At 42.2% G+C, this 19,517-nt stretch overlaps 1 protein-coding gene across 1 annotated transcript; it reads right to left on the bottom strand.

Moving 5' to 3' along the window:
- Positions 1-2,850: 2,850 nt before the first annotated feature.
- LOC142662364 (nicotinamide N-methyltransferase-like) lies at positions 2,851-18,794 on the bottom strand. Its single transcript, XM_075840591.1, has 3 exons — positions 18,753-18,794; positions 10,619-10,845; positions 2,851-3,274 (listed from the first exon to the last, which is right to left on the bottom strand). The coding sequence occupies exons 1-3, from the start codon at positions 18,792-18,794 to the stop codon at positions 2,851-2,853; spliced, it is 693 nt and encodes a 230-aa protein (XP_075696706.1).
- Positions 18,795-19,517: the final 723 nt, after the last annotated feature.

Raw genomic sequence — 19,517 nt, forward strand, 5'->3', positions numbered from 1 at the left:
TTGAGATCCTACAGCAGATCAGCCCTTTTGCCTATAAGCTTCGGCTGCCTCCTACCCTCAAGATCCCCAACTCCTTCCATGTATCCCTCCTGAAGCCGGTGGTCCTGAACCGCTACACCAAGACTCCTAGCCCTGTGGTTGCCTCCAGCGGCCTATCAGACACCTTTGAGGTTCAAGAGATCCTGGACACCAAAAAAGTGAGAGGAAAGACCTTTTATTTGGTGGATTGGAGGGGGCTTGGTCCTGAAGAAATGTCTTGGGAGCCAGAGGAGAATCTCAATGCTCCTGCTCTTCTGAAGAAGTTTCTCTCTCACTCTGGTCCCAAGAGGAGTGTGCGTAAGAGGGGGGATACTGTAATGTCCGTGGCTGCGGGCTGTCAGCTCCGTTCCCACCCTGACAGTCGCAGCCACAAGTCGGCAACGCTGGCCCCAGCCTCCTCAGGAAACACCGGCGCTCACGTCCACTCACCTCAGCTGGATCCCATAGGGTGCGTGCGCACGCTCGTGCCCGCTCTTAAAGGGGCAGCGTGTGCACCGGACCTTGTTGATGAACTTTGACCCGTAAGTACCCTGTACTATAAGAGGGGTCCAGTCCCCTAGTTATATGCCTGAGCATTGTTGTGTTCCCTAGTTTGTCTATGTGATGGCCTCCTAGTGTGTACCTGTTCCAGTTCCTGTTTCCTGTTCCTGTACCTGTTCCAGTTCCTTGCATTTCCATACCATCCTGGTCGAGCATTGTGCTGTGCCAAAGTCGTGTCATGCTGTATCCACGTCTGACCTGCTTCACCTCGCCTGACGTCTACCTGCTGCCTAGTCCAAGCCAAGCCTGCCCTGCTGCTGTCTGAGCTGCCACAGGTACCCATACGAACAATAAACTTTCACCTGCTCCCTGTTGGTAAGCTGCATTCCAGCCAAGGCGGTACGGCCTAGTGGGTCCACAGACCCTTCGCGACACATACCCTACAGCCGTGGCATGGTTCTGGTGCTGTATATATGTACTGAGCTTCATTCTGGTGTTGTATAAATGTACAGAGCTTGGTTCTGGTGCTGTATAAATTTATTATTGCTTTATTTCGCATAACAACATTTTGATTTCTCCTATCACTACCCTGGAAAAGCTGATTGGTTGATATCGGCAGCTACTACATGTTTGTTTATGGCACTATATTTTATAAATAAGGGGATACAAGGCACATTTATAGCACTGAACGGGTGAGGAAAATCTAGTAAAGAGGGTGTGACCTGTAAAAAATGGGCTTGACTTATGTTAATGGAACAGCTACTATTTTTTGTCTATCCATTTTACTTTCTGTGTCTTAGACTCAAAAGGAATCTAAGGTTCATAAATGAAGATTCTTAATACCTATAATAAGGTACAGGCAAGTAATAATTATCTCCTCAAGAAAGCCCACAGTTATATGTTATATGTTTATCTTTATCACAATGTTAATATAATACAAATAGCCAGAATCCGCATAATATCCCATGATGTCCCAGATGATCACACGAGTTCCCAGCACTATTATCAGACCAAGGAAAGATTCCAAAAACAAACCAACTGTAACAACAAATTAACCAATTGCTTAACAAGAAATTCAGAGTAAAATCATATTCTATTCAAATTTTGGTTATGTGCTGGCTGTATATATTAAAGTGGTTCTCCTCTTTGAGAAAATCCCTACTTGTTAGAAGGGTCCTGTAACAATAAACTGAACACAAAGGGTCCCCCTGCTGAGACCCCAGTGATCAGCTGTAATGTATGAGAAACCTGGAAGTAAGTAATAGAGTATATGGACAAAACGTCTAAGGAACAACAAAACATAAAGAAGATAACGGGGGAATTTATTAAGACTGGCGTTTTATATGACAAGCTTAATATGAGGAGCGCTGGAATAAAATATGCTTAATTTATTAAGAGGTGTACATCATTTAATAAACTAGGTGCATCTCTGACTTTTCTTGCGCTAGAAATTAAAATCTATTTTAGCTGCGAGCTGGGGAAGATTTCTGCTATAATACACACCAGTTTCTGGCGTAAACTATAGTAAATGTGTGGTGGCCCCATCCCCTTCAACTATACTTTGCCCAATTTATTAAAAAAATAGCAGAGGTGACGTAAAAATGCAAAAGCAAAAATTTTTATTGCTAAAAAAAATTAGTTTTTATGCAAATTGCAACTTTTTACGGATAAAAAACTGGTGTATTGTGTTTAAAAATGTCCCCCTATTGTCTTTAAAGTAAACGTCCACTCTTGAACCATTTTGTTTTCTTTAATATAAATCGGTCTAAAGTTCTGTGCTAAATCATTTGATATTATATCTTTATAGAATTTGGAGATCTGTTTTCCTGTTTCAGAGCTACAAGTCTCCTTAAAGGGTTTTCCCCAGAATCATAAATCATCTATTTACAGGATAGGGAATAATTTTCAAAAAAATTATTTTAAGGCAATAAAATTCTGCACTGGATAGACTCTAATTAAGCAAAGTGTAAGTTTCTTCTCATAAATCAAGATCTGTAAAATCCATGGAGCAGAAAAATCCGCCCCCCCAAGTCAAGGACATAGACAGTTAAATGCTTTATGCTTCACTTTATTACACTATTTATATAAAGCAGATACGAAACAGAACAACAATGAGAAAGCAACTGATCCCAAGATTTCAGACTCCAATGATGATGAGAATCGATCTCGGCAATATTATCTAGGACCAGTCCAAGGCAAAGTCCCAAAAAGGACCGAACAATTATTTTTATGCTATTCTATACTGCACTAAGGAAGCTTCTTTTTGATTATTAGATCTTTTTTTTAGCTTAAGATATGAAGTAATGATATGTAAACTTTGTAATATTCAACCTACATCTCCTTGTGAGCTGCAATACTCATGACGGCATTATAGTCAATAAGGTCACTAACAGCCGTTCTCTCCTTGACCTTACAGTAATCAATGATAAAACCTTCTCCAACTAGAACTTTCCTGACAAAATCCGCATCATATGTGAAAGTATGGAACTTGTCTTTTCCGACTGTAATATATGTTGTACCTAATACCCCAGTTAATATGAGGTGTCCTCCAGGTTTCAGCAACCTAGAGAACTTCCTCAGATATCTGATATAATCATCTTGATCTTTGCTGATAACCTCCAGAAGCCAAGCACTGATGACACAATCGGCTGGTGGTAAGACCAGCGGCTCTGTCATATTCTCTTTCTCCGGGTCGTGTTTCACAACATGTTGAATGGCTGATCTCAGTTTTGCTTCCTGGTCCTGACACTGATCACTGGAAAATAAAAAAATTCAAGGAAAGTGATTGTCCCCACAGTCAACATCAACATGGTGGCTCGGTACTTAGCACTGGACTATTGACTTGCAATACTAGAGGTAAAGCTTGAAATCATCCAAGACTGTTACACCAAGTGTCAGGCTTATACTGCGCCTTTCCAGAATTAACTTGTATAAGATCGCCCGCTATGGATAAGTATATTGAACTCAGTGGGTAATACAATTTGTACTTTTGAATTGAGTTTTAACCTTTTCCTGGATCTTTGCCCCATCTCCCCTTATATTTGATGTAAGAAAAACCAATTGGTACGTTCCGGAAAGTCTTGTCAACATACATGTAGAGTTTCTGATCATAAACCGTGTAAAGACAAAAACATGTTTAAACCAAGTATGTCTTGGTGCATTGACCCTAACATTGAGCATGAAAACCTACAGAGTATGGGGTACAATTAACACACAGTAGTTTCTTTAGAAAAATACAACCTTTATTCAAAATACACAATGATTAAAAGATGTCATGCAAAGCACGAACAAGACGTCTCTCATTGCAGAGAGCATATATATAAGCAATTTTCAAGCTTGAAAAAGGCTCTATTGAAGAGCTGAAACGTTGCTGCATTGGATTGATGGAATAAAGCACCTTTTCTAATTTTGCTACAACATTTTGAGTGCTGCCTGTTTTAAAAAAAAAAAAAAAAAAAAAAAGAAAAATACAAAATACATATAGATAGTATAAATGCATGTACTATAAAATAGTGATAGCGTATCAAAATAACCACAATGTGTATGAAAGTGAAAAAAGTGTGTGTGCACTGTAGAATCTAAAAAAGATTTTTAAGAATAATGCATAAAAATCATATATGAGTGCATATAGCAAATATATGTAAATATACACATATGGACATTTAGCAATTATACATATATATAATAATAAACAAACATGTATCAAAGTAAATATATTAATATACAAACATATAAAAGAACATAAATAAATATGCATGTTGCTCCACATAACATTATTCATTGTATTCATCAGTTGTCTTCATTAAGATATTCATACTTCCAGTATTACCCATTATAGTGACGACATAATTATCTATAATAGAACTGAAAAATGGAGGACAAATTAGTGACGTTACAATTTTAAAATAATAGGTACAAAATACATTTATAATTTAAAAAAAAAACCTCACAAACCGTTTTTTGGCCCGTGGATACAGTAAAAGGTCTATTAAAAAAGCGTACAATCGTGCTAAAAGTACCCCGAGAGAAAATCTCTTATTTCCTAAACCGAAAAACAAGTCTGAAGTGCAGGTAAGGTTTACAACGAATTACCATTCACGTTGGTTTCAAATGAAAGAAATAATGAAACAATTTTGGCCAATTTTACTCACAGATCCCACAATCGAAAAATACATCACTAAGTACCCAAGTATTTCTGCCAGACGGTCACAAAATCGTAAAGACTACCTTGTTAAGAGATATTACCAACGTAACAACTCGAAGTTCCCATTTGGTACCAAAGGCCCGAAGTGGGGCTGTAAGACATGTGGACGTTGTGTCGCATGCCCTAATATCGTGAGGGTAACCTCCTTTACTGATTCAGCAGGTAAGAGAATGTTCACCATTACCCATTCTATTTCTTGTTCAACAAAAGCAGTAGTGTACTACGCTACATGCCCTTGCCCCAAAATATATATTGGTCTCACCTCAAGAGAGTTCAAGGTTCGAGTCAGAGAACATGTAAGAGACATTTTGGGAGCAGTTGAGATAGAAACATTAGAAACTTTAAAACCTGTAGCCAGACATTTTAAAACATGCCATTCATGTGACCCGACGAAATTGAAAGTTAGGGGCATCGATTGTATCGAACCTAACATCCGAAAAGGTGAAACGTCTAAAAAACGGACACAATGCGAATCTAAGTGGATCTGGACTCTGGGGACCTTACGTCCCTTTGGACTAAATGAAAATTTAAATTTTGCTCCATTTCTCTGACCATTGACCTCCAGTGGGTCATTTTTCAAAAAAATTATAAATGTATTTTGTACCTATTATTTTAAAATTTTAACGTCACTAATTTGTCCTCCATTTTTCAGTTCTATTATAGATAGTTATGTCGTCACTATAATGGGTAATAATTGAAGTATGAATATCTTAATGAAGACAACTGATGAATACAATGAATAATGTTCTGTGGAGCAACATGCATATTTATTTATGTTCTTTTATATGTTTGTATATTAATATATTTACTTTGATATATGTTTGTTTATTATTATATATATGTATAATTGCTAAATGTCCATATGTGTATATTTATATATATTTGCTATATGCACTCATATATGATTTTACATTATTCTTTAAAATCTATTTTAGATTCTACCGTGCACACACACTTTTTTCACTTTGATACACATTGTGGTTATTTTGATACGCTATCACTATTTTATAGTACATGCATTTATACTATCTATATGTATTTTTCATTACATTATTTCATTTTTATGTATTAGTTTTTCACATTGAGTCCTGCACATATACAGTGAAGGAAATAAGTATTTGATCCCTTGCTGATTTTGTAAGTTTGCCCACTGTCAAAGACATGAACAGTCTAGAATTTTTAGGCTAGGTTAATTTTACCAGTGAGAGATAGATTATATAGAAAAAAAAGAAGAAAATCACATTGTCAAAATTATATATATTTATTTGCATTGTGCACAGAGAAATAAGTATTTGATCCCTTTGGCAAACAAGACTTAATACTTGGTGGCAAAACCCTTGTAGGCAAGCACAGCAGTCAGACGTTTTTGGTAGTTGATGATGAGGTTTGCACACATGTTAGATGTAATTTTGGCCCACTCCTCTTTGCAGATCATCTGTAAATCATTAAGATTTCGAGGCTGTAGCTTGGCAACTCGGATCTTCAGCTCCCTCCATAAGTTTTCGTTGGGATTAAGGTCTGGAGACTGGCTAGGCCACTCCATGACCTTAATGTGCTTCTTTTTGAGCCACTCCTTTGTTGCCTTGGCTGTATGTTTTGTGTCATTGTCGTGCTGGAAGACCCAGCCACGAGCCATTTTTAATGTCCTGGTGGAGGGAAGGAGGTTGTCACTCAGGATTTGACGGTACATGGCTCCATCCATTCTCCCATTGATGCGGTGAAGTAATCCTGTGCCCTTAGCAGAGAAACAACCCCAAAACATAATGTTTCCACCTCCATGCTTGACAGTGTGGACGGTGTTCTTTGGGTCATAGGCAGCATTTCTCTTCCTCCAAACATGGCGAGTTGAGTTAATGCCAAAGAGCTCAATTTTAGTCTCATCTGACCACAGCACCTTCTCCCAATCACTCTCAGAATCATCCAGATGTTCATATGATCTTGTCCCTGACATCCTTAGAAAGCTCTTTGGTCTTGCCCATGTTGTAGAGCAGGGGTCGGGAACCTATGGCTCGCGAGCCAGATATGGCTCTTTTGATGGCCGTATCTGGCTCGCAGACAGGGCTCCTACCTGTCTATGGGAGGGATGCACGTTGCAGCCGCACAGCTCAGTATAGTACACATGACTATGAGAGCGGGGCTGCGGCTGTGTAATTCAGCCACAGCCCCGCTCCTGAGTCCTGACATATGCGCGCGGGGTCAGCATCATGTGATGCGGCCGGCGCTGCACTAATGATCTGCGGCATTGAAGACAGAACATGGCGGGCGCGCTACAAAGCACCCCCATGTTGTCTTCAGTGCCTGAACTGCCGCTCATTAGTGCAGCGCCGGCCGCATCTCCTCATGCTGACCGCGCGCGCACTTCCTGTCAGGAGCGGGGCAATGGCTGTATTACACAGCCGCAGCCCCGCTCTATAACGCCGGAGATCAGAGAACCTCTCATCTCCGCCGTTATTCCCGTGAATGCTGCGATCACAGCTGACTGCAGCATTCAGGGGAAAGTGAGAAGGGGGGATGCCCCTGGATCGCATCACAGGGAATTCCTGTGACGCGATCGAGGGCCATACCATATATGGGCAGACAGCCCAGGGTCTATTGACGGACCCCAGGGCTGTCTGACCATATCTCTTGTTGTTAGGATATACCCAAGTATGTCCTAACAACAGCCTGTGTGCTATCTGTCCACAGGTTAATGTACTGGCACATATCTGATATATGTCAGTACATTAAAGTTTAAAAATAAAGTAAAAACAAAGTAATGTTAAATGTAAAAAAAAATACACATTCACCTTTTTTACAATAAACATTAAAATAAGTCTCAATACATAAAATACACACATTCAGTAATGGCGCGGACAACAATGTTTATGCATCATTTATGATGTGTACGCTGTAAAAAAATGAAATAAACACGGCTTTTATTCACTTATTAATGTGAGGCGCGAGGTGCGATGAATTTACCCTCCATGTTCCTCACATTAATAGTAATTAACCCCATCATGTACCTCGCCTATCTGCGCATGCGCGAATTCAAAGAGACAGAGAGTCCTGGGTCCTGCCGCCGATGGCCATAGTGAAGCGCTCCTGCACGAAATGGTGAGTATATCTTAAATTCTATATTTTAAGGGTAAAAGTTGGGGGTCGTCTTATACGCCCAGTCGTCTTATACGCCGACATATACGGTAGTTCTTTGATGGCCTGATAAGCATTGGCGGCAGTGGTGAGCGGCAGGGAGCATGGACTACATTTCCCATAACTCCCTGCATAGCCGCGCCGTCTGCAAGCACGCACCTGCGTCCCCTAGTGAAGCGGCATCTGCCTCCTCCCTTGTGTCTCCCTTGGACGTTCCAGAAACCCCTGGCTGTGCTGCTGCTTTGAAGGTGAACATTATAACATGGAAATTGTTACACAGCCTCATGGTCAGCAGCAGTGAGCTGCATCAATAAAGGGGCTGTGTAATACAGTGTGTCCCACCAACCCCCCCTTCCCACTTCACCCCTGAAAATAATCCCACATAATCCATAATATAGCCCCCCCCCCAAAAAAAAAAAAAAATATGGCCTTAAAAAACATCTGCCACCCATATTACACTCTTGGGGGCTTTAAATTAATCTCTTGTGGGCATAAGAAACTGATTTAAAGGACCACTATCAGGGCAAAAATCTGTTCTGAGCGCTTTATTACAGCTCTGGAGGTCTCCCAGATGGGTCTGAGCCTCTCTTTTTTGTTCATTTTCTGTAAGACCAACACTTTTAAAAGGGCCACTGACAGATACAATTGCTCCAGCGGTCACTTAGTACACAAAGGAGTGTTCCTCTCTGCTGCACTAAGCCACCGCTGGACCTAAACAATAATTCGCTGTAAAATAATAAAATAGATAATTGACATAACTGACAATGCGTTGTGTGACATGTCCAACATTCCAGCTTCTTTCTTCTGCGAATGCCTCAAAGCTGGCATTCTCTCAACATCAGGTGGGAAGAATGCCAGCTTCCAGTCATGCGCAGGAAAAAGAAGAAGCCAGACTGCTGGACTGATGTCATGCATCGCAAGCTCACAATGTAAGTTATTTATTTAATTTTTTTACTGCTAATTACCATTGTTTCAGTCCAGTTGTGGCTTTATACAGCAGGGAGGAGCATTCCTTGCTGTACTAAGTGAACATTGGAGCGATTGATCTGTCAATGGCCCTTTAAACATATTGTACGGCTCTCGCGGAATTATATTTCAAAATATGTGGCGTTTACGGCTCTCTTAGCCAAAAAGGTTCCTGACCCCTGTTGTAGAGGTTAGAGTCAGACTGATTAATTGAGTCTGTGGACAGGAGTCTTTTATACAGGTGACCATGTAAGACAGCTGTCTTTAATGCAGGCACCAAGTTGATTTGGAGCGTGTAACTTGTCTGGAGGAGGCTGAACTCTTAATGGTTGGTAGGGGATCAAATACTTATTTCTCTGTGCACGATGCAAATAAATATATATCATTTTGACAATGTGATTTTCTTTTTTTTTAAATATATAATCTATCTCTCACTGGTAAAATTAACCTAGCCTAAAAATTCTAGACTGTTCATGTCTTTGACAGTGGGCAAACTTACAAAATCAGCAATGGCTCAAATACTTATTTCCTTCACTGTACATATATATATATATATTTTTTTTTTTTTTCAGATATTCTTGCACCATATATGCATGTCTGTTTATTTAATTACCCCTTGCATATGTATGTATATATATATATATATATATATATATATATTTTTTTTTTTTTTTTTCATGTTTGACTTATTTATATGAATTCACGCAATATTTTTAGTATTTAATATATTTCTGTTCACCTTTTATATTATATATATAAATGCACATTACATATGTTCCCCCCTCCCCTTTCCCAATATCACTGGTTTATTCTATTATCACACTAATATGATATATTTATATTTACCACTTTTTAAATCATGTGCTCTGTATATCTTTATAATTACAATTATAATGTTGTCACTAAATTGCTATTTTTTCATTGTACCCGTGCAAAAAATCGTACATTTTTTCCCTCTATGTGACATAATTCAATCAGGCATATCTTTATTTATACTTACTTGTATATCCAGGCATGCTGAGCCGTGTGCTTACGTCGGGGGGAGTGGCTGGGCTATCTTGTGGTTCGTGTGTCTTTATCTCGGTGGGCGTGGTTTCGCGACGTCATACGTCGTCGATCGCCGCCCACCTTGATGACGCGTGACCGGGAGTGTGCCGTCAGCCATCTCTAAACCTGCCGTATGACGCCAATACAGGCAAATACATGGCCTGAATAGGACCGCCCTCATTCTGCCTGATTGGGTGAATTGAATGTAAATGGAGGTTCCCACTGTAGAGACGCCACCCCCGGACGAAGGCATTTCGCCGAAACGCGCGTCGGGTCTGATGTCTCTCTCCATGCTAAGTGAGCCACATGGGTATGTTACTTCTTTACATGCTTCCTGTTTACGTTAGTCCACTTATATATCTTGTCACACCACATTGATCACTCCACCTAAGTGATCAGGTGTATATTTACACTTGTGGTAACTGTGCTGCTCTTATACTTAAGGATTAGTTGGACTACAGGATACATGCATTTTGCAGTTTGCTTTCACTTCCTTGTTGTATATCTCAATCCCATGGTCTCTTACATTGCTTATATATATGCTCTCTGCACTGAGAGACGTCTTGTTCATGCTTTGCATGACTCATCTTTTAATCATTGTGTATTTTGAATAAAGGATGTATTTTTCTAAAGAAACTACTGTGTGTTAATTATACCCCATACTCTGTAGGTTTTCATTTTATATTTGTTGTATAAGAAGCAACAATCACAATGACAGTGGTTTTTCTCTTGATATTTGGACAAATACGTCACCTGTTTTCTTCTTTCTCTTGATGAAGTGCTGATGTGTGGCCCCAATAAAATGCTCCCGTACGGTCGTCCACCCATCTCTTCAGCTCCATGATGCATCTGTTATTGGCCTTCAGCACGATGATGTTTTTGAAAAACTCACGAGCTGAATATAGATGATGAACCAAGGAACCAATACTGAGGTCAATCAAGGTATCTCCATTAATATGACCTGCAGAAAAACATTTTGACTATTGAAACATCTAATATGTTAAACCCTCATAGATTTTGTTTATAAACAAGGACATATGTCTACATCACGTCTAGCAAACTATGTAAACATTGGGTTTCCAATACCCAAAAACCTGAAAAAGAGATTAAATAATCCTCAAATATTTTATAGGTCTATGACACCGATGTTTTTAAGAAGGTAAAGGCTGCAATCATCTGAGGTCCTGTGGTAAGAGGAAAGATAAGAAGAAGGGAGGCTCATGGGGCCGTAACTAGAGCAATCCAAACGTCTTCAATATATTTTAACCCCTTAACGACCCGGCCTTTTTTGGCCTTAATGACCAAGCATTCTTTTTTATTTTTCTGATCTTTACATTCCAAGAGTTAGAACTTTCTTATTTTTCCATCTACATAGCTGTATGAGGTCTTCTTTTTGCAGGACAATTTTTCAATGGCACAATTTTTTGTACATATATTATATTAATTAACTTTTTTTTGGGAGGGAATTAAAAAACCAAAGCTATTCCAGCATTGTTTTTCGCCTTTTAAATTTACGCCATTTACTATGCGGCATGAATAACATGTTACCTTTATCTATAGGTCTGTACAATTATGACAATATCACATATGTATAGTTTTTCTATGGCTTACTACGTTTGCACAATAAAAACCTTTGAACAAAAATACTGCATTTATGCATCATCACATGCCAAGAGCCGTAACTTTATTATTTTTCCGTTGATATCGCCATATGAGGGCTTGTTTTTGCGGGATTAGGTGTAGTTTTCAGCGCTGCTATTTTGGGGTACGTGGAACTTCTTTATTAATTTTTATTTTGTTTTTTGGAGGGGGAAAACAAAGGGATTTGGCCGTAGTTTTTTGTGTTTGTTCTGTACGGCGTTCACCATGCAGTTGAATTAATGTGTTAACTTTATTTTTCATGTTGTTACAATCACTGTGATATCATATATTTGTACTTTTCAAGTTTTTTTTTTTACACTTTTATTAAATAAAACCACTTTTTATGGGAAAAAAAATGGTTTTATTTTATTTTTAGTATTCACCTTTTTAATAATTTTTTTAGTCCCACTAGGGGACTTCACCATGTGATTTTCTGATCGCTTATATAATGCTTTGGTATACTTAGTATACTAAAGCATTATTGTCTACCAGTGTAAAACTGACAGGCAATCTATTGGGCCATGCCTCCGACACGGTCTAATACGCATATAGCCAGGGCAGGCCTGGAGGCCTTTGTTAGGCTCCTGGATGCCATGGCAATCCATCGGCAGCCGGCGATTGTGTTTGTGGGCCGCCGATGGGTGATAGAGGAAGCTCCCTCCTTCTGTCAAAAGATTTAAATGCCTGGGACCCTGCATTGACTACCGTGGTCTCAACCAGATCACGGTCAAGAACAAATACCCATTGCCACTTATATCTGAGCTGTTTGATCGCATACGAGGAGCCAAAGTTTTTTCTACGCTAGAACTGCGGGGGGCTTATAATCTAGTCCGGATTCGCCAGGGGGGATGAATGGAAGACGGAATTTAACGCCCGGGACGGGCACTACGAATACCTAGTGATGCCCTTCGGACTGTGTAACGCTCCCGCAGTGTTTCAGGAGTTTGTTAATGATATCTTCCGAGATCTCCTCTATGTCTGTGTTGTTGTTTATCTCGATGATATATTGATTTTCTCCCCAGATCCGACGACTTATTGGAGGCATGTCCGTCAGGTTCTACTACGATTAAGGGAGAATCATCTATACGCCAAGCTGGAGAAGTGCGTCTTTGAGAAGAGTTCTCTGCCCTTCCTGGGCTACATCATCTTGGATCAAGGCCTCAAGATGGATCCTGAGAAAGTGAAAGCTGTCCTGGAGTGGCCACGTCCTCAAGGCTTAAGGGCCATACAGCGGTTCCTGGGATTCGCCAATTTCTGCTTGCAGTTTATTCCTAACTTCTCTTCTCTGACGGCTCCCATCTCTACCCTTACCAAGAAGCGTGTGAACGCCAAGGTGTGGACTCTAGAGGCAGAGTCCGAAATTTATTAGCCTCAAGAAAGCCTTCACTTCAGCTTCGATCCTCCATCATCCTGATGTATCTCGGCAGTTCTCACTGGAAGTGGACGCCTCCTCTGTTGGTAAGGAGCTCCAAAGGAAAGGCAGTAGTATGTGGCTACTACTCAAGACTGTTTTCTTCTGCTGAGTGCAATTACTCTATTGGAGATCGGGAGCTGCTGGCCATCAAATTGGCTCTGGAGGATTGGAGACATCTTCTAGAGGGTGCTGCTCATCCCATCCTGATCTTCACCGACCACAAAAACCTTACCTACCTTCAGTCTGCACAACGACTGAATCCCCGTCAAGCCACGTGGTCGCTGTTCTTCCCCCGTTTTCAGTTTGTGCTCCACTACCGTCCCACGGACAAGAATGTGAGGGCCGATGCCCTGTCCAGATCGTTTGAGACGGAAGACACGGTGGAGTCCCTTCAGACTATCATAGACCCATCCTGAATTGTCACTGCTATTCCTCTGCAGGTTAGAGACAATCCTCCTGGGAGGACTTTTGTTCGGTTGGCAAACAGGAGAAGAATTCTCCGCTGGGGACACAGTTCTAAACAGGCTGGGCACGCTGGTGTCTGTAAAACCCGAGACCTTATTGCTCGTCATTTCTGGTGGCCAACGCTACCTAAAGATGAATACCTATACTGAGACAAGCCAAACGATAAACGTTATAGTAAACGTCCGCACATATCAAAAAGAAAATAGACATTAAATACCCATAACTGTATGTGAGGACATATCACACCTCCACAAAGGGAAGAATAACACCAAGTACAAATTGTATCTTGCAAAAATATGAATCCTTTATTACAATAAATCATAAAAACATATTGGCCATCAGGACCTAAAATTAGACAGACAATTAAAATACCTAAAGATGTTCTGGACTTTGTCTCTTCTTGCACGGTATGTGCTTCTAACAAAGTTACTCACTTCAAGCCTGCCGGCCTGCTTCAACCTCTGCCTGTGCCAAATGCCCCCTGGCAGCACATTGCGATGGACTTTGTCACAGACCTTCCCCCCTGAACAGGATGTAACACCATCAGGGTAGTGGTGGACGGGTTCTTAAAGATGGCACATTTTATCCCGCTGACCGGCCTACCTTCTGCTCCTCGACTGGCGAGTCTCTTCACTCTACACATCTTTCGCTTGCATGGCTTGCCTCTACACCCGATCGGGGGGTTCAGTTTACTTCAAAGTTCTGGAGAGCCCTCTGTAAACTCCTGTTAGATTGGACTTTTCCTCAGCTTATCAGCTTATCACCCCCAGTTCAATGGGCAAGTTGAGAGGATAACCAGATCTTGGAGAATTATCTCCACCACTTCATCTCTTCACAGCACGATAACTGGGTACAGCTTCTTCCATGGGCCGAGTTCTCATACAACAACCACACAAGTGAGTCCACCACCTCCACTCCATTTCACATTGTGTACAGTCAACATCCTAGAGTCCCTCTCCCAGTGTCGACCACATTTCAAGTAATCGCTGCTGACTCTGCTTATGGGGACTTTATGCAAATCTGGCAACAGACCCGGTCCTCTATTTTACTGGCAGTCGATCGCATGAAGCGAAAAGCAGATACTAGGAGAAGAGAGCCGCCTCAGTATCTTCCGGGGACTAAAGTCTGGCTGTCCTCTTGGAACATTGGCTTGAAGGTATCCTCATACAAGTTTGCTCCCAGGATCCTTGGTCCCTTCGAGATTCTGCAACAGATAAACCCTGTCTCCTATAAGCTGCGGCTGCCTCCTAACCTCAGAATCCCCAACTCCTTTCATGTGTCCCTCCTGAAGCTAGTGGTCCTGAACCGCTACAGCAAGACTTCTAGTTCCACAGTTGCTCCCAGCGGTTCTTCTGATATATTTGAAGTAAGAGGGCGTAAGAGGAATGATATTGTAGTGTCCATGTGCGCGGGCCGTCGGGTTTACTCACCTCCCGCCGCCTGCAGCCATGGATCCGTGAGCGCTGGTCCCCATCTCCTTCCCAGGAGACGCCAGCGCTCACTTTTACTCTGGTCTGCTGTGTTCCGTAGGGTGCGCGCGCACGCTCGTGCCCGTCCTTAAAGTGCCAGCGCGCGCACCAAGGAGATCGTCATCATCATCAACTGCCACGATTTCCTGGTCTATAAGAAGGCCCCAGGCCTTCTGATCCTTGCCTGAGCGTTGTTAGTTTTCCCAGTCTGTCTTGCAAATGGTCCCTTATTGTTTCCTGTTCCAGTGTTTACCCGTGTCTTATTCCCTGTTCCTGTTTCCCGTGCTGTGCCTTCATTATCAAGTCATGCCACATCCTGTGTCTTCTGCCACGTCCGGAGGAATCCGCCACGTCCTGTCTCATCTGCCACGTCTGGAGGAATCCGCCATGTCCTGTGTCATCTGCCACGTCCAGAGGAATCCGCCACGTCTGGCTCAATCTGCGGCACCTGTGTCATCCGTCACGTTTTGTGTTATCTGCTGCAACCATCTCCATCAGTGCCTGAGCTGCGTCCACCATATGGACTATTCAGGTACCCTTGTGCGGGACATTGTATTGCTGGGGTTTCCTGTTGTTTGGCCAGCTGCCTCCCTGCTAAGGCGATACGTCCTAGTGGGTCCACTTACCCGCTTTGTGACAGCATGTATACATACATACAGACACACACACACACACACACACACACACACAGCATGTATATACACACACACACACACACATGAGGCAGGTACACACACACACACGGCATGTATACATACACACAAACAAGGGGAATGTATACATACACACACACACACACACACACACACACACACATGAGGCATGTATATATACACACACGGCATGTACACACACACACACACACACACACGAGGCAGGTATACACACACATGATGCATGTACACACACACACACACACACACGGCATGTATATATATACACACACACACGGCATGTACACACACACACACACACATGCGAGGCAAGTATACACACATACACACGATGCATGTATACACACACACACACACACACACACACACACACACACACACACGGCATGTATAAAGACACACACACACACACACACACACACACACACACACGGCAGGTACACACACACACACACACACACACACACAAACACACACACACGGCATGTATACATACACACACATGAGGCATGTATACATACACACAAACACGGGGAATGTATACATACACACGGGAGGCATGTATACACACACACACACACACACACACACGAGGCATGTATACACACACACACACACACACACACACACACACACACAGGAGGCATGTATACATACAGACACACAAACACACAGGAGGCATTTATACATACACACACACACACAAGAGGCAGGTATACATACACACAGACAGGAGGCATGTATACACACACACACACACACACACACACACACACGGCATGTATACATATATACACACACGGCATGTATACATACATACATACATGTGTACATACACACACATATGTTCACAGTACAGATAATATAGATGTTACCTGCAGTCCTATGTAACACCACAGATAAAACACAGGGATAACTCTCTGAGTACAGATAATGTAGTAGATTTCACATGCAGTCCTATGTAACACTCCATACACACAGTCCGTGTCTTGGGCTGTCTGATGAGCCTAGTTAGGCTTCACCTAAGACTGCTCTTTAATCCAGGTGTGTGCTGTTCACACAGGGCTCTCAGTCTGGGGAAGACAGGCATGCTAGCCTGTGAGTCACCACTGTGTAAGGTAAAGCTGTGAAGGTTTTGAGGTACTGGGCACAAGGCTCAGGGTCTACACACGCACACACACACACATGGCATGTATACACACACATACACGAGGCATGTATACACACACACACACACACACACACACACACACACGAGGCATGTATACACACAGACACACACACACACACGGCATGTATACACACACACACACACACACACACACACACACACACGAGACATGTATACCTACACATACACACACACGAGGCATGTATACCTACACATACACACACACGAGGCATGTATACCTACACATACACACACACACACGAGGCATGTATACACACACACACACACACACACACCACACAAACAAGGCATGTATACACACACACACACACACACACACACACATACACACACACACACACACACACACACACACAAGGCATGTATACACACACGAGCCATCTATACACACACACACACACACACACACACACACACACACACACACACACGAGGCATGTATACACACACACGAGGCATGCATACACACACACACACACACACACGAGGCATGTATATACACACACAAATGAGGCATGTATACATACAGACACACGGGAGGCATTTATACATACACACACACACACACACACACACACACACACACACACACAGGGGGCATGTATAAATACACACACGAGACATGTATATACACACACACACACACACACACACACACACAAGGCAGGTATACACACACACACACACACACACACACACACACACACAGGAGGCATGTATACATACACACACATTAGGCATGTATACATACACACACATTAGGCATGTATACATACACACACACATGAGGCATGTATACACACACACACACACACACACAGGAGGCATGTATACAAGCACGCACACACACACACACACACACACACACACACACACACACACACACACACATATGAGGCATGTATACATATACACACAGACACATACACACACACACATGCACAGGGGGCGTGTATACAAACACACACGGGACGTATTTACACACACACACACACACACACACACACACACACACACACACGAGGCATGTATAGATACACACACGGGACAGGTACACACACAGACACACACCCACACACACACACACATGGCATGTATACATACACACACACATGAGGCATGTATACATACTCTCATGGTGCGGGGTGTGGACCCACTGGGCCGTACTGCGTAGCGGGGTAGCAGCTGGCCACAAGGTACAAAACAATGTCTATAGTTCAGAACGGGTACCTGAGGCAATGTAGACAGTAGCGGAAGCAGGACTTGACTTTCACAGCAGGTGACACCGTGGATGCAGCGGTAAGACACGACTTGACTTTCATAGCAGGTGACACCGTGGATGCAGCGGAAGGCACAATTTGACTTTTACTTGTAGATACGATAGCACAGGATACAGGGTACAGGCAGCAGGAACGGGTAACACAAGGAACTGGAAAACACTGGGAGACCATTTGCAAGACAAACTAGGGTATACAACAACGCTCAGGCAAGGAACCAGTGGGCAGAGCCCCTTATTATAGTCCAGCAGCCATTTGGGCTGATAATTGATGTTTGACAGCTGGATGCGTACTGGCTCTAATGTAGTAGATTTCACATGCAGTCCTATGTAACACCACAGATAACACACAGTGATAACCATACACATACATACAAACATACACACCCACACACACAGAAAAATATACACATACACAGAGACATATATACACATCTAGAGACGCACATACTGAAACATATAGACACAGACATATGTACACAGAAAGGAACTTACCATCTCTCCTTGCTGCACAGGTTTCTTGCAGGACGGACTGTGGGCGGAGCTCCCTCCTCTGCTCTGCCTCTGCTTCCTAGAGAATATAGAGTTAAAACGGCCTGCATGGTAGGAGGCTGCAGCACCCTGTGCACTCGCACGTGTTGCACACCCCTAAGGCCAGCCTTCTGTAAACTATCACATCTAAGTTCATCTACTCATCTATAGGGTACAGTTAGTGACAATATTCCACAGAAAGCCTTTGTGTAATCCAGGTCTGACCATTCCCCAAGCTGAGAAAGGTTCTGTGACGAATCGAAACATCGCTTCTCACTTGAGGTGAATACATCCACCCTTTTTTCATTTATCTGGAAGTCCTGGTGCCGTTATTTTGTCCTATGGTTCTTTTATATATATATTTATATATATATATATATATATATATATATATATATATATATTGTGACAACTTGGGGACCACTTAGCTCATGGTATCGCCATCTCCCGGGTGAGATGGTTGGCACACATAGAAAGTTCACTCCAAAAGGGCAGCTAGCTTTATTGTCTTCACAACAGCAATCAGTGGTACAACAATAAACATACAAAATAAACCCTAGGCCGTCCAGCCTCTAACTAACACATTCAGTGTCCCTCACTACGTGACACTGAGCCTTGTGCCCTGTACCTCAAAACCTTCAGTTTTACCTCACACGGTGGTGACTCTCACAGGCTAGCATGCCTGTCTTCCCCAGACTGAGCGCCCAGTGTGAACAGCACACACCTGATATAAAGAGCCGTCTCAGGTGGAGCCTAACTAGGCTCATCAGACAGCCCAAGCACCAGCAGAGAAAACCCTCTTGTATGGGGTGGTTTCGCTATTTTGAGATGGGTTGTTCTGTTAACTCTTAGGTATTTCAACATTTTACCTAACTGATATTTTCTCAGTATATTACCTTTTTTTATCCGTTTTTTTTCTATATATATATTTTGATGCCATGTATTGTTGATATTTATCATGTAAGAAAGATTTCTATATTTTTATTTTAC

This window comes from Rhinoderma darwinii, chromosome 10 (genome assembly GCF_050947455.1).
Source record: "Rhinoderma darwinii isolate aRhiDar2 chromosome 10, aRhiDar2.hap1, whole genome shotgun sequence".
Taxonomy (NCBI): domain Eukaryota; kingdom Metazoa; phylum Chordata; class Amphibia; order Anura; family Rhinodermatidae; genus Rhinoderma; species Rhinoderma darwinii.